The sequence below is a fragment of the Acipenser ruthenus genome, chromosome 5, assembly GCF_902713425.1.
Source record: "Acipenser ruthenus chromosome 5, fAciRut3.2 maternal haplotype, whole genome shotgun sequence".
Classification (NCBI taxonomy): Eukaryota; Metazoa; Chordata; class Actinopteri; order Acipenseriformes; family Acipenseridae; genus Acipenser; species Acipenser ruthenus.
This window is the reverse complement of record NC_081193.1, coordinates 3,231,828-3,249,410: the sequence shown is the minus strand read 5'-3', so window position 1 is coordinate 3,249,410 and position 17,583 is coordinate 3,231,828. Positions and strand designations below refer to the sequence as shown.

Here is a 17,583-nt window from a genome sequence, read left to right as displayed (position 1 = left end):
ATTTATATGCAAGGATCCCAACTTATTTTTAAAGTGAGGACTTTTTCATTTGGTATAAAAATATTAAACAATTGGTGCAAGACATTCTTAACCACCTCTTAAAAAAATTATTTGGAATAGGCACCTCATGGCTGCATCTCAGTGTATGTTGAATAGCCTACTGTATATCTAAAATACATATACCTTAAATACATATGTAGTCTTGTTTATTGTCTTCTAAGCTTTACATGTCTTACAAAAGTGGCCATCTCTCTCTCTCTCTCTCTCTCTCTCTCTCTCTCTCTCTCTCTCTCATCATTCTTAGGGGAAAAAAGTCACACAAAGGTTCCTGATTAAATATTTTTCTTTATTTCTAATTAAAAACTACAATAAAACTTAAATAACTTTTTTCAACAGCACTTTCAAACCTACAAAACATACAGTATGCATTATATTGAAGTCACTACTAAAGCAGCATAACCAATATATAAACAATACCACTTCACAGAAACCATTTTAAATAAAGAAGAAAAGCACACACAATCTGACAAAGCACTCTCATGCTCTCAACTGCCTGAAATCTTCTCTTGAGCTCTTTTGAATCCCTAACTCTCTAGGGTTGATAATGCTGCAGAAGAGAAAATAATAATAATAATAATAATAATAATAATAATAATAATAATAATAATAATAATAATAATAATAATAATAAATGGCTGGAAGTTTATTAACTCATTAAATATAACGTAATACAAGAAAGAATAGCAACCTGAAACAAAATATTATAAAAAATAATAATTAATTAAAGTAATTAATAATTACAATTATTTTTATAATCTTTTGTTTCAGGTTTCCATTCTTTGTTGCATTACGTTTAATTTAATGATATTAAAAGAGAAAACGAGTCAACAATACCAGATACATACTAGTGAAAGTCCCAGTAAAACAATACAACTTTGGGTAGCTCAGTTATAAATACATATCTATATCAACATTCATGACCCTTTGCTTTGGTTTTGAGTGTGATTGATCTGATATGGACTGATCCTATATTTATATAATTTAACATCCGCCGCTTTTCTCTTGCGGAACGAAATGTCATTAATAAGGTGATTGATAAATGTGTAAAGCAAATGCAAATAGTTTGTATTTATGAACTTACAGTATTTAAACACTCGCTCACCATCTTTCTCTGACAAGTATTTATAACGAAGAGTTCTGATAGGCTACGCTCCCTGTATGTTTTTGTTTGTTACATTGTTTTGTATGCATTATGGGAGCTTTACAGGAGGGCTGTCCTCGAGGTTCCCTTGACAACAGATCCCAGAGTGAAAGCAGCTTCAGTGGTTCCTTGACGTGAACCACTGGAATATAAAGTGGCTGAGATACGGAAGTAACTTTTATGATGAGTGACCATAAAGAAAACGTGAAGTTTTATAGTATAATAATCAATCGAAATTGTGCAGTTTATTAATCGTTCGAAGTCGGTTTCGGTGTTTAATTTAATTTAATAATCAGAAATTAACCGTATTTTCGATTAATCACTCATCACTAATATATATACACATACATACTGCAATGAATGTTTTATGCAACATTTTAACTTTATCAACTTTGTTTGTTTTCATAGACGTAGAACCACCATCAAACCTACAAGTTACCGAAATCTCATCCAAATCCATGAGGGTCACATGGGAAGCATCTTCAGGGCAGATAACAGGATACAAGCTGCAGCTCATTCCAATGTTAGCTGGCAGCACACGACAGGAGCTGTATGTGGGTCCTAATGTCACATTCATTAACGCCAGGGATCTGTCTCCGGAAACTGAGTACCAGATCAACTTGTTTGCTTTGAAAGGCCTGACACCAAGTGAACCTCTAGTGGTGATGGAGACAACCCAGCCTGTCAAAGTGTCCTTGGGTAAGTATTTAACTAGATAACACTGCCAGTAAACAGATCAGTGAATATAGTAGCAGGAGTATTTATTTTGATAAGCACGCCTAATGCTAATGTTCTGCCTCCTCCAGAGTGCTCACTTGGAGTCGATGTACAAGCTGATGTTGTCCTTTTGGTTGATGGCTCCTACAGTATTGGTCTATCTAATTTTGCTAAAGTGAGAGGCTTCCTGGAAGTTTTGGTGAAATCCTTTCACATTGGACACAGGAAGATACAGATAAGCCTTGTTCAGTATAGCAGGGATCCTTACACCGAGTTTGCTCTGAACACACACAACAATCTTGATGATGTGCTGAAGGCTGTACGCAGTTTCCCCTACAGAGGAGGCTCTACAAACACAGGGAAAGCAATGACCTATGTGAGAGAAAAAATATTTGTCCCCAGCAAAGGAGCCCGGCTAAATGTTCCAAGAGTTATGATTCTCATCACAGATGGTAAATCGTCAGATGCTTTCAAAGATCCTGCTACTAAGCTACGGACCTCAGATGTGGAAATCTTTGCTGTTGGTGTCAAAGACGCTGTCCGCACTGAACTGGAAGCCATAGCCAACTCCCCTGCTGAGACCCATGTTTACACCGTAGAAGACTTTGATGCTTTCCAACGGATCTCAACTGAGCTCACCCAGCAAATATGCTTGAGAATTGAGCAAGAACTCCGTGCTATTAAAATGAGATGTAAGTAGTCAATCATTTTATCATGGCTTATAATGCATATTAGTTCATGGTAAAGTCTTTGAAGAGGCTTCTCTATTTATGTGGAACTTTTGACCTATTGCCTTCAAGAACATTTAAAACATCTCAATGTACATGCAGCAGAATGCATTTAACACTGTAATGATTCAGCAGACACCCTCTCTCTATCTCCCGATGAAGTCCTCCCTGTCATACCCTCTCAATTTGATCTTCCTCTATAAGGACCAGTTCTCCAGTAAGACAGGTTTACTCAGTCACTTTGGGGGAAGATGGAACTGCACATGTTAAAACCCACACAGTTAGATGAATATGTATCCCAAACAGTTTTAAACACATTTAACATCCAATGTTGAACCTCAGCTCTGGCGGGTAGAGTTTGGACCACAGGTTCACACATTTGAACACTTAATTTGAAAAATGAATTTGTTTACCAGAAATCCCAATAATAACAGATAGCACAAGGCCATCATGTGGGTGAGTCAAAAATTAAAGCTTCTAAAATCCCTGTGACACTGAAGAACAGATACACTGCAGAACCCTGGCAGACATGTCTTCAACAGTATCAACAGAGCCAGCAGAGGGCCACTTGTGCATGTGATAGCTTTACTTTGAACATATTTTTAGAATTGTGTTGCATGGCAGGGAAAGCACTGCCTCTCTCAATGTGGTATTGTTTGAATTTTGGGTGGCTGGAGATAACCTTTTTAAAGTAAACTGTCTGGATTGCCTTTGCAATGCATTGTATTATCGGCAATACAATCAAATTGAAAGATTAGCATAGCCTGGTCTAAAAGCAGTTTGCAGTGAGGGGAGTCAGATGCTATAAAGAAGTAGCAAAAACATTTAGGAGTCGGTCCATCTGGAAATGTGTCAAAAGATAACACCTCCTGTTGCAAAGTATAGTTTCAGCTCAGCTCTTTATTAAACAAACAAAATAAACACAGGCCAAAATACTCAAAGAAAAGGGCACATTGGCCAAAGTAAACAAACACTATAACAGAACCCAAAAGGAATACCCTTCAGGAAGGGGAGCAGACAGGTAGGGTTTGTAGGATACCAGTCGTATTTTCAGTTTCTCTAGACAGACACACTCTGCAGATCTTTTTATAGTTGTGACCGAGGGACAAACTAGCTATCAATTATTATATCATCCCTCGGTCACATTTGGCACAGGTTTAATAAGGATGACTGTCAGCTAGTTAATTAATCAGTAGCTGATCAGTCACGCATCCTCACAAGGTTTTTACAAATAATAACAAATAATGGCTTTTCATTGGTCATACTGACATAAAATCATAATACAATAATAATAATAAATAATAACAGCACAGATACACACACATATATATGTATTTGCTTACGATTGTAAGTCGCCCTGGATAAGGGCGTCTGCTAAGAAATAAATAAATAATAATAATAATAATATATATATATATATATATATATATATATATATATATATATATATATATATATATACACATAGGGGCGGGACACTCCGCCACAGTGGTATAATAAGAAAATAAATCAGAACCCTGTAAAAATAATTCTATCACATAAATCAGAGCCCCAGCAGTCTTGTGAAGGAAATGGCTTCATAGCTTAGTGGTTAAAAAGTTAAATGGCACACTGTGAAAACAGCACAGCTTTTAACAATGGAAATTATAATTGATGTAATGAAAAGAAACATTTCACAAGCAACGGATTTTCAAATTAATAATACCTTAGATTCTGAAACGATTCATTTATTAATCGTGGCTCGCTTTGAAGCCACCACACATGCAATTATATTGTTCTAAGATATATTAAGAACCATTTCTCATGATGCTAGTTATCACTGAAAACCAGAGGCCAGTGCAATGCCAGCGCAATTTACACAGATTGCTGTTGTTAACTGTTTGGAATTACTATAGCAACAAGACTTGTATGGATAATTTCACATAACTCTTCATTACAGTTGAATGTGTTCATTGAATGGTTACAACATTCATAGCCTCAGTGGATAGTTAGCCCAGTTCATAAAACATAAAATATAGTTCGATAAGGCTAATGTCCGTAAAATTGGCAGTTTGCTGTCTGTAGGGTATGTATTAAAATCAGAAAGACAGATTATTATTATTATTATTATTATTATTATTATTATTATTATTATTATTATTATTATTATTAATTAAGCAAAGTGGTGGTTCTGACAGGAAACTTTGATCAAATCACGTAAATATGAAGCATATTTTAGGCACTTCCAATGCCAGGCTAAATCGTCAATCGAATAACTAGTTTCTTATTTGTCCCTTGATTGGCAAGGAAAGGATTTATATCTTACCTCAATCCATTACGTCCCTGCTGTGTGCCCGAGTTTGCCTCCCCAGCCTCCATCTCCTTTTTTTGGCTTTGTCTAACAGGCAAGGGCAGCTCTATCCTGCCGCCTGCCTATGGCTTCCCTACGGCCAGCCTCTCCAATTTATGGGCAGGGGTACCTCAAAAGGCGAGGCCAAAGGACAAATAATGTAGTGTAAAATATGATGTGAAAGGATAGCTTCACAGCCAAGGCTGGCAAATGTCAGGAAGCAGACCTAGAGAAAGAAGCAGCAGTTTAACGGTGCTGTTGCACACTTTTATTCAACATAAAACAAATAAACAAGCACAAAGGCCAAAACAAAAGGCTTAAACAAAACACTTCTCAGGCTGAGCATTCGTCTTCACTGACCAATGCACATTCTCTTAATCTAGACCAGATAGTTTTATTAGTACCATTAGATGGATGCATCCGGGCTATTAACTGACCTCAACCTCCTGTGTTAAGATGCACAGTCATAGACAATATACTGTAGTACTGAAAGTAGAAAACAGCATACTCAGTTTACATACTGTAGACTGGGTCACAACGCTTGAGAGCAAGGCTGCTTATAGAATGTGTTCAAACTTGAGTGCAAAGGAAATGTTTTTATATCCCTGTCATACCCTCTCAATTTGACCATCCTCTATAAGGACCAGTTCTCCAGTAAGACAGGTTTACTCAGTCACTTTGGGGGAAGATGGAATTGCACAAGTGTCTATTTTTTATTTATTTTTTTTGTAGAAAGATTACAATAAGCCCTTTATTTTTTAAAGGCCCTTAATGATTAAAACACAGAATTTTCCCTGTATATAAAAATATTGGGATAATAGAATTTTGGGCTAAAAAAACAAATTTCTCCTTTTTAGCTTTGGTTTCTCCAAGGGATCTTGAATTTTCTGAAGTGACATCTAGAAGTTTCCGAACCAGCTGGTCTACAGACTCTGCAGATGTCCAGTCCTTCCTTGTTAAATATGGAGTAGCCTCAGGTGGAGATGAAATCACCATCTCAGTCCCAGCAGAAACTACCTCAATTGTCCTGACAAATCTAATTCCTCTCACAATGTACAACGTCAGCGTGCTTTCACAGTACGATAAAGGAGACAGCTTTCCATTGAAGGGATCCGAGTCAACTCTCGAAGGTAATGTTTAGGTCTTTCCATGGCTCAAAATCTTTTTATTATTTTAGGAAACTACAATATATAGTCCACAGACAGAGTGTCAAAACAGGGAGATGGCTTTTTTTCTTCTAAATATAAAACATCTTTATAATTTAAAAGCATTTATTGTACCAGTAATCAGAATCGAAGCAGAGAATGCCTATGATGGGAGTGTTTGGAGTTTCTTAGTATCAATCAACAGGTTCTTATATGACAGCAAGGGCGTTGTCTCCCAGCGGGCATTGAGAAAGAAATGAACTAATGCCAGTAATCGCTGATGAACCAGCAACTGTCTCTCTCAATCCCCTTACATAGCATTATGTCTTGTACCCTACTGTTATAAACAGTAGGTTACACAATTATGAACCCAGCTGCAGCCCTTCAATAAGTAGCCAGTTGTTAACATAGGAGCAAAAGTAACAGAAAAGTAGTAGTCGGAAACAGAGAAGCAACAAGAAATTGAAGTCTGTGACCTTTCACCTCTGTTGGCTTCAAGTGCTTCAAAGCAAGGTTTAGAGAAACAAGAGTTTGTGTGGGCGTCGCACTCTCCCGATTGAAGCAAATAAATACATACCTAACGGTTTGATCCAAATGGTGCCAAGGAAAGGAAACTGAACAATCAGCTTCCTGGCATCTGCTTTCTATAAACCGTGCTCCAATCACAGAACAGGTGCTGCCAACAGAGTTGCCCTTCTGGAATGAGGACATTTAAAGAATGGACAGTCATCTTGCAGTCCAAAAATTTGTAGCGTCTCTACTTAAAAACTGTAAACATGACTGCAAACAGGATCCGTGGGACAGAAGCAGCTGTTTCAGGGTGGGTTAAATCTATGGGAAATGTCTAATTCCTTGTGCTCTGTTTCTTTGCTGTAGAACAAGGAATCCCTCGCAATTTAAGGGTATCAGAAGAAATGATGGACAGTTTTCGGGTCACATGGGGGGCAGCCCCTGGGAATGTTGTGCTATACCGACTTTCCTACTCTCCCATTGGAGGAGGAGACACTAAGGAAACCACAGTCCTGGAGAGCGAGACTTCAATTGTGCTAACGGAACTTTTACCATCCACCACTTACCGAGTATCTGTTGCTGCAGAATATAAGTCTGGGGTTGGAGGGGAAATGCAAATCGATGGAACTACGAAAGAAGGTAGAGATCCTGTTTCACTCCTCAGCCTCATTTTTACATGTTCCCTTGTATACCTTTGAATAGAAACTGAACACAAATCATTTCATCATTACTGTTTTTCATTGTTAATGGCTGAAAAAAAGGATGCTGGTAGTACTTAAGGCTTGGAATAGGAACATGTGCCAGGAAATCTGAGGTATGTCAGTGTACCTCTGGAAATCGTAATGTGCAGGGTAGCATCTGTAGGCCAGGCACGGCAATGCGCAGTAAACTTCAACAAGAGTTCCATATGAAACTAGTATGCACGTTTTATTTGCTTATGAAACAACAAACACTTGACATTCTCTCATTAGCGGTTTATTTGCGGACATTGAAACATGGCTACTGACATTTAATGTATGCTTGACTGCTAAAGGATTTAATAGGAGGCTGTGTAAATCCATGTCACATCACATAGCACACCTAATGTACTGCTGTAATTCAGGGTGATGTTAAATCCAACCACTTAGACAGTTCCTAATAAAGTGGTCGGGCCGTGTATGTTGCTGTCATTACTCTAGTTAAAATACACCAAGTACAATACCTTGTAATTCATTGTGTCTTCTTTCCTTCCTGTAGCTAGAGGATCCCCCAGGGACTTGCAGGTTTCTGACTTCACTGTCTCCAGTATGAGGCTCTCCTGGGTTGCAGCTCCTGGTCGGGTGTTGCAGTATCGTATCGCATTCAGACCATCGGCAGGGGGAGAGAGTCAGGAGATCTCAGCCAAGGGGGACGCAACCACTGCACTGCTGAAGAACCTGCTGCCCAGCACTGAGTATGACCTGTTTGTGAGCGCCCAGTACTCCTCTGGGGTAGGAGAGCCACTCGCTGGGAAAGGCACAACATTGGAAGGTACACATCGCAAACACAGTTATTATTAGTTAGCTCTAGTGGGAAGGTTTAGGATTGAAATGAGCATAGGCTGAGAGCAAAGATGAAAACAATGCTGGCACAACTGTGATTTCTTGTAGAGAGCAGACTAGTGTATGTGTTAACATTTTGAATATAATGATATTTCATACCCCACGTGGCTCTTTAGGGTAGGTCATATCATACCTAGTTATCTTTATTAATTATTTTGTGGTTAAAGACATCAATAAAGACACCTAGTAAAAATGTTTGCCAGTTGATTTTATTGAATATCTTATGATGGAGTGTTTAATGTTATTAGATGTGTTCTCTATTGTATATTCCACATATATTTGGAATAATTTGGAATCAACAGTGTGAGCAACAGTCTGGCCTGATGTAATTTGAAGGACTTAGCTGTTAGATGGTACGTATCTTGTAGGAGTGGAAATATAATTGTTGTACTCCAGTCAGCTGTTTCTGTTGCAACTGTACTCCACAGTTAACCTGGACTTCCCCTGAGAGAATGGATTTGGCTGTGTTTCCTTTTTTGCCCTGAGGCATACCACTCCAGAGTAATACCTTTATCATGTAGTTGATAAAAAGATTAAGTACAAATCCTGTTCAAATCTATTACAGTTTGTCAAGTTAAACTTTTTTTAACCTGTAAATGTTTTGTTTTCCTTTTTGAAGTACTATAGTAGTACTTGTACAATAAAATTAATTACAATATAATATTAATTTGCCTTTTAATTGCGACCCTTAGCAAAGTAAACATTTTGTCATATGTACTAAGAGAAAATATGTTAATGAAAAGAGCCGCAATATATTAATTTAAATATTTGTTGCCTCTTAGTGAGATCTCTATTGTGCGATATTGTTCAGATAAATAGCTGGAGTTGAGTTGTGGGTTGCTGCAGCAGAAGGATAACGTCTATACATGCAAGGGTGCAAGAATCAAAATGACATTGTTTTTGTTAAATGTAAACGTCATCTGTGCAATGCATTCTGTTCCATCTTCATTTGACCTATTTTAATACTATATATATATATATATATATATATATATATATATATATATATATATATATATATAAGGCAGTTTAATCCCATCAGATTCTGTAGTGGGGCCCCCACCTTCACCCCCAAATAAAAAATGTGTTTCTATCAAAAAGCTTTTCATACTCATACAGTACCCCCTCGCTAAACTGGATATGTTTGTCCGATATTAGGAGGTGGGTTTAAAAAAATATTACAATACAATATCACACACATATACATTTATAGTGCTCAATGTATTTTAAATGTATAAATCATTGCGTTGAAATAACACCAGTGTGTTTTGGGTAGGCTACACATTACATTATGAACAAAAATAGAAATCTGTACAGTAGGCCTATACAGTACAGTAGTAAAATCAAATGAACACCTAGTGCACGTTCTTTTTACTTTAGCCTGTAGGCTACCAGTAACACAAAATAAATCATGCTACTGCATTGTACACATTGGTGTACAATGCAAATAACATATTATTTTAAATTAAAAATAGGTATTTGGCTGTTTGCCTCAAAAATGCATTGAGCACAACTGGCAATTCATGAGAACAAGCAGACTGGGAAATACCAGCAACAATTGCAACTGTTTAAAACATGCTTTCAAAAGTTCTTAACAAATTGATGCAATTGTAAGTGTCGCAATTGCCTGTAGCTTTCATAAATTTCATTATAATATTTGAGAACCCTCATTTGCACTAATTCCGCCTTCTTTTTGCAAATTTTCATTTTTGCAATAACAAAACATTTGAGACCTATTTTGAGTGTTTCTCAGATGAAAGTAAACTGTTTCACACGCTTCTCTGATATGCTGATCACAGCTAAGTTCATGGCCAAGCAAAACATCTAGTTTTCTAAAAGTAGTCTTTAACAAACAATCTACGTCATGAAGATTGATAGATTTCAGTGATGCCTGAGCTAACATCTGTTTAGAACCAAACAACATGACGTCTGTTTTTTCAGATGGCAAAAAAAATATTGTGGCAGTCACTGTTTAATGTCATAAAGAGGTTATTATACTGGAACAAAGGCCAGAGGCATATCTGGGTGTCAGCGTATATTTAGTATGGACTGTTTAGCTTCAGTGGAAGTTCATTATGGAATGCAAATTCAGTAACGATCACTTATAAACACCTTGCCTCTTTTGGGAATAATGTCCCGATATGCCAGTCTGCATGAAGATACCATGGTGGGGGTTGATACAATAATGCATTCAGCTTGGCGCCCCATGTGATTTTCCCTATGATGCTACACCAACCCCCAAACACTAGTGCTTAAGGAAAAGAGTTGAAATTCTACAAGCCCTTGATTGAACACACACATATACACCACACCCGTAGAAAGAGTGATGTCACAATAGAACTATACAATATTTTTGATTTAATGAATTCAAATATAAAAAGCATTGCAGTGGTCAAAGTCCAGTTCTGAGTTGTACTTTTGGTCCACATGGCAAACATGCTATCAAATTTGTCACAAACATAACGAAATAAACCTGGACTAAATGTGTATAGCTACTACAGAATGCGTTTGTCGTTCCCTTACTCTGCTTTATAAAGCACTGAGAAGTTTCAGTGCATTAAACAGTGCTGTTTCATTACTAGAGTGCCTGTATCGAGTGGCTAACTCTGATCACTGTTCTTATTTATTGCTAACAAACTAGGATTTTCTCACCCTCTAGACAGCTGGCCAAACTCCAGTTTCTCTTTTCGATAGAATTCGTGGTCCGACTGAAAAGACACCTACAATAATTCAGTAATCACAAAGCACCTTGGCTCACATACTCAGAATTGCACTTAAGGAGTTAACAGCTGCTGTTTCTGTGTGAATTAAATTATGACCTTTAATAATAGGCAATGTGTACCTACAGCTCTGGCCAAAAGTTTTGCATCACCTACAATTATAGGATTGAGACATAATAAAAAGAAACATACGAATATGAACATAATTTAGATAATTTATTCAACATCATGCAATCAACAAAACTGCACAATGATATTGCAAAAGTCTACCGAAAGCCATAATAGTAGTACAGTATTTCATGTTAGAATTCAAAATGTCACATTTTTTAATTTTTGTCAGTTTTTCATATAGAATATGGAAAATCACTAAAGTGGTATGTAATTCGATATGTTAACGTAACATTATTCAGCAGGTTTTATTCAACTTCATGAAGCAGAATTAGTTAATTCCATGGGGTGATGCAAAACTTTTCGCCATAGCTGTAGACCTGCTGGCATAGCAGCTTGAAGGAAGCTTTAGAAATGCTTGTGACTCCTACACAATTACAATTGACATTTGCTCACAGTTCCATTTTCAGTAAATCACCGAAATGTACGCAATCGAGTGCGGTGCATTTTCTCTCCCACACAGCATGAAACAAGGGAGATGTGTCTAGCTCGGAAGTTCAATGCTGTCTCTTGCTTTCTGTAGTGAATAGTGTACATTCACAGGAAAACGACCTTGACATTTTCTATTGCTTTCCTGACAATCATCATACAATAACACATATTTCCTTGGTCATTGACTTTTAGTGTACATATACTGTAGCTCTCAGAGCATTTTTCTCAGCTTCTGTGATTTGCTGAATAAGCAAGTAGATTCCCACAGAAAGGGAATGGGTGCTGGCAAAATGCAAATACTGAAATCATACAGGCTACTTTTCTTACAATAGACTATGAGAAGCATGTTGGAATAACAGACAATTACAAGGAAAACACACACAGCATATACAGTACAATGTATATGTGAAAACACACACAGCATATACAGTACGATGTATATCTGAAAACAAACACAGCATATACAGTACGATGTATATCTGAAAACACACACAGCATATACAGTAGGATGTATATCTGAAAACACACACAGCATATACAGTACGATGTATATCTGAAAACACACACAGCATATACAGTACAATGTATATCTGAAAACACACACAGCATATACAGTACAATGTATATCTGAAAACACACACAGCATATACAGTACGATGTATATCTGAAAACACACACAGCATATACAGTACGATGTATATCTGAAAACACACACAGCATATACAGTACAATGTATATCTGAAAACACACACAGCATATACAGTACGATGTATATCTGAAAACACACACAGCATATACAGTACAATGTATATCTGAAAACACACACAGCATATACAGTACAATGTATATCTGAAAACACACACAGCATATACAGTAGGATGTATATGTGAAAACACACACAGCATATACAGTACAATGTATATCTGAAAACACATGCAACATATACAGTAGGTTGTATATCTGTGCTAATTGGTTGTATATGGCTGATGTATTTATTATCCAGCAGCACAGCTTTAAAATAAAAGCTGTATTTCTCTGTTACAAGTCCATTTCAATCAGAATCCTGCCTAATTGAACTACAGTAATGACACTTTTTAAAAGAAGGCATTCATCTAATGAGACGCCTTTTGGAATCATATAAGAAGAACATAAGAAAATATACTAGCTAAAGAGCCCCAGTGAGCGTCTTTGGGTGGTGCTTTCGGAGCCGTTGTTGTTTAGTGGGGAAAGGGTTAAACTACAACTAAGCAAGGCATGTTGTGTTAAGCCAATGGAGGCCAGGGAAAGCAGTGAACACATCTTAAACAACAGGCATCATACATCAGCAACATTGTGCACTATAGTTTAATTGGCAGGGAAAAGGGTGAGATGCAGGGTACCTATGGCGCCAGCTTTTTTTTAGCTGTCAATTTGTTAAACAGTTTGTTTGTTTTCCCCCATTCACTGTAATTGACTTTGTTGGTTACAAAATATAATGTGTTTATAGAATCTTTTATCATTGTTAAAACCTTTGCTCATCGTGAGTTAAAATCTCTTTACAGTGGCTAAGTATGCGCTCAAGCAAATGCACATGTGTCATAAAATTAAGCACTAAGCCAAGTTTGAAATGGCACACATAAGCAGTATTGTGTTTGATAGATTATTTTTGGCTCGGTACTTGGAAAGACTCGGTACTGAAATCAGACACAGCTTAGTTACTGATCTATAAAACTAAACACATGCTTAATGTGCAGCTTTATTCTACTTGCAGAAGGCGTCTGGATTTTTTTGTTGTAAACAATTTTCCATTTGAATTGCGTTTCTAAAACCCTAATGCACAAACAGTGCCATAGTCGAAGGTCCTCGATCAGAGAGGATGACACTTAGTGAATATACGACACAGCTCATCTACTGCACATTGAACATGAATTAAAAACGTGTTTTTGAGGTGTTGTAAACATGTAATTCTTGTCATCAACAGATTGGATCAGACTGAAGCTTTATTGTAAGGTTTCAGGTTCAGGACACCAGAGGGGTTTAAGAGCTCATGAGAATGATTCTTAACTTTACATCTGGTCATTTTCAGTCAGGCTTCTTACATTTTTACAAATTGTGGTTTGTTTTTGAGGTTTTTGTATTTCATGGCCCATTAATGTGAAAGGCATTGCTTACTTTGCTTATTTGTTCAGCTACCCAGAATATTATTGAGGTCATTCAGTACCAAAGGAACACATAGTGAACCGCAAGACTTCTGTGTCTTCATAAAGTTCACAATGTCATAAGAAATACTTGTCCCATAAAAAACATTTATTTTGTACTATTTAGTTGGTTACGGTGTGAGACACCCAATTAAGTTTACAATGGCTTGAAACCCCCCAACAAGACCGCCACTGAAGTGCAGAACTGTATATTAGGTTTTGAATAGAATCTCTGCTTTACTGCTTTCCTGGGTACCACATTAACAGGATAGGATAGAGTATCTGTGGAAGTCTGGCAGACACTTAAATTCACATATTGATGATGAAAACTGTATGTGTCTGCTGAACTCATTATCAAGTGGGCCATTCCCAGTGGTATTCAGCAGTGGAAGTCAGTCAGAGATTTGGCAGCAAAAAGCTGTCTGAATCAAGACAGTCTGGCACCGTAACCCTCCAGAACTCTTCATAACTAGAAGGGCCTTAGAATGTTTTAAAAAAATAATAATCTGTAATGATTCATAGCTGAATTCATTGTTATTCCACACGTCCATTGCACAACTAGCAGGATTTAATCAGCCCGATTGATACCGTGAAGCTACACTGTAGTGTTTGTGGATCATTTAAATCAATGATTACTGCTGTGGAAACTTATAATACAGAAGATCTTTTGTAGCCGGCAAGATGAAACTTACTAAGTACTTTACAACGGGATGCTTTTTTTCTTGATCTAACAATTAAGCTGTAATAAATCTTGAATATGAACACCTAGCTTTCAGCCATTTTGCTTAACATTATACCATATCCACATCCTCTTGATATAAAGAATACAAACACTTGCTGATTTCCCTTTCTTTGATCCAAGGCTTCAAAAGTGTATTGTTTGCATCTATTTTACTATCGGATCGGTAGCAGTTTACATTTATGCTAAAATGTATGGCTTTAATTCTCTGTAACTCACAGCTCTCGTTCCATCTCGTTCCATCACCTCCCGCCATGTTCAGCCAAAGCTGCTGGTTTTTATATTGTGGCCGAGGGATTAACATTGCGTGGTCAACAGCCAGTCAATAATCACTCGCTGTTGACCACACATTCTTACAATTTTATCTGGATGGGTCATTTTAGCTCCATCTAGGCTGTAAATAATAATAACCAAAACATTGTGTTCTAATACACTAAACCATATGTTTTAAATGATAATACAACAAATACAAAATAACACATACACACACATGGGGCAGGGTGTACCCTGTCACACATGTGTTCTCAAGTTTTTGTTTTTTCCAATAGTATCTCAAGTGGTTTTCTTCATTCTAAGCTAATTATTTACACGCACAAGTGTAGAGAACAAAAAGTGTCTCACTCGGAATGGTTTTAGCTTTCGGCTCTGTAAATTCCAGGATTGCTAAAAGGCTGTTGTGGAAACATGACTCAACTATCCTGTATTGTTAACTATATTCCTCATCAGTACAGTTTCTTAGTGTGCTGATATGGCCACAGTGAAAGTAGCTGTGTATTGCATGTTCAAGTATGTGTTGGCAAGCTCTCACATGCTGCGAATAAAAGTCTTTTATAACTCACCATCTGTGCATACTCTCTCTCTTTTTGGCCTTTCAATGTATATTCCACAGGGAGCGCAGAACATCTGCATTCATAGCAAATAAAGTTTTATGGATTGAGTTTCATGTATAATGGAAAAAAACACTGCTGGAAGACAATGCCTTTCAATCAGAGAAGGGAAATGGGTTTCAGAAGTTATGCTGATTAATAATAAAGCCAGATCAAGCAAGAAGGCATAGAAACTCAACAAACAGAAATTGTTTTTTATTACTGATCTCCCTTTGAGTGCCCAGAAATCATACGGTGTAAACTATGTGGGCTTGTCTGCATTCATGGTTTTAGAGCTTTTAACCTCATCTCACCGATAGGAGACAGGGCAGAATCTGTAACAGCAGTGTAGCACACAAAACTGCCTGTTACACTTAATCTCCAACTGTGTCCTTTGATCTTAGTTTCTGTGCTGGGCTTAAAGTATTGAATAGGGTTAACTTTGTCAAGTCCTTTTAAGATTTTAAAGACATCAGTGCAGTCCCTCCAATTTTTTTTCTCGCCTAAATACATTTAGTTTCCTCGACTTATTCTTAAAATTAATTCCTGTAAGCCCTGTTTTGCTCCAGGGCCACAATGTCCTTTTTTGTATTGCAGGGACTGGAATTGAACACAGTATACAGTAAGCTCCCTCCCAATGGCCATCTCAATTTACAAAAACAGATACCCGTCAAGGCCACTTTATCAGTTCCCTGTTTTCTTACATTAGGACCAGCTCTCTATTAAGACCATTTTACTCAGTCCCTTTGGTGGTCAGGTTATAGGGATATCACTGTAGTTGAAAAGAATGGCCCTATTTGAATGTAATAAAAAGAACATATTCATAATAAATACAAATTATTTTTGGTTCCACCAATCTGTAAAACCGTGCTGACTCTTCCTTCTGTTTTCTTGGCAGAACGTGGCTCCCCCCGTGACCTGGTCACTAAAGATATTACAGACACGACCATCAGAGCGTCCTGGACCGCCGCCCCTGGGATGGTGCGTTCTTACAGGATAGCATGGAAGTCTCTGTTCGATGACGAGTCTGGAGAGAAAAGCATTCCTGGAGACGTGACAGAGAGCGTCCTGGAGAACCTAACACCCGAAACCAAATACCGGATCTCTGTCTTTGCAGACTACAGCAGCGGTGAAGGAGACCCGCTCTCGGGAGAGGCCACCACAGAAGGTATCCCAGAGTTTATATCTGTCATGGGAAGCCTGCCATATGCATGAACCAATTCAAGCCTACCTCAACCTACTCCAATGAGTTGTAAATCTGTAGAGACAATTGTGTTGCATGCATTTATAGTTGGAATATTAAGAGCACGTATCATTATTATTATTATTTATTTCTTAGCAGACGCCCTTATCCAGGGCGACTTACAATTGTTACAACATATCACATTATTTTTATATACAATTACATTATTTTTTACATACAATTACCCATTTATACAGTTGGGTTTTTACTGGAGCAATCTAGGTAAACTACCTTGCTCAAGGGTACAGCAGCAGTGTCCCCCACCTGGCACTGAACCCACGACCCTCTGGTCAAGAGTCCAGTGCCCTAACCACTACTCCACACTGCTGCCCTATAAACGTATGAAATGAGAAACAATAGCCTAGTGATTTTGTATGTAATGATAAACTGGCTAACAAGTGTACCAATTGATTACAAATTCAGACAATCAGGTACTGAGGTACTATTGTAAAGCAACTAGACTTACAGCTATTTATATTAAAGATAAATAAATACACAAATACTGTACATATTTTCACAACCAGTTTCATACACTAATACACATCTGTTTTTCCAGACCAGGCACGCTATATTCAAACTTTTTTCATGATTTATCACAAGGGCTTCTTACGGTTATTGTATTCTTTGCTTATTTGTATGGGTTATACACATGGATATCTCCATATAGTAACAGGAGCAAAACTTAATTCGACAGTCAGACCTGGTCGTGAATTTACTCCATATAAAATATATGTATCTTGCCTCTTTTAATGTTTTTAATTTGACACTAAGCTTTACTCGACACTTATTATCGGTACCGAAGGGATAAAAACTATTAAAAAGACTAGTGGATAACTCCACACTGTCGTGTCACCTGACTGACCTCTGACTGGAAACAGTCATTCATTCACACGCAACTACCAAGTGCAGCTGGTTACAGTGTCAGTTCACAATGAGTGAGAAGTGAAGAATTAGCTCTTGTTCGACTGGCTTTAACGCTCAGGCTATTCGGGATAACAGGCTTGTCAGAAGAACTTTCAAAGCACGTG

General features: G+C 37.5%; 1 protein-coding gene across 5 annotated transcripts in view; it reads left to right on the top strand.

Annotated features, from left to right (window-relative positions):
- Window positions 1–17,583, top strand: part of LOC117402299 (collagen alpha-1(XII) chain-like) — a 100,483-nt gene that overhangs the window by 13,800 nt on the left and 69,100 nt on the right. For 4 of the 5 annotated variants that reach the window (XM_059023517.1, XM_034003298.3, XM_059023516.1 and 1 more), the window contains exons 9-14: window positions 1,610–1,900; window positions 2,008–2,610; window positions 5,833–6,105; window positions 6,997–7,269; window positions 7,867–8,139; window positions 16,211–16,480. The exons of the other annotated variant lie outside the window; for it this stretch is intronic. In XM_059023517.1, coding sequence (XP_058879500.1) covers window positions 1,610–1,900; window positions 2,008–2,610; window positions 5,833–6,105; window positions 6,997–7,269; window positions 7,867–8,139; window positions 16,211–16,480 — 1,983 coding nt within the window. The remainder of the gene's footprint in view (window positions 1–1,609; window positions 1,901–2,007; window positions 2,611–5,832; window positions 6,106–6,996; window positions 7,270–7,866; window positions 8,140–16,210; window positions 16,481–17,583) is intronic. 5 annotated transcript variants of the gene reach the window in all.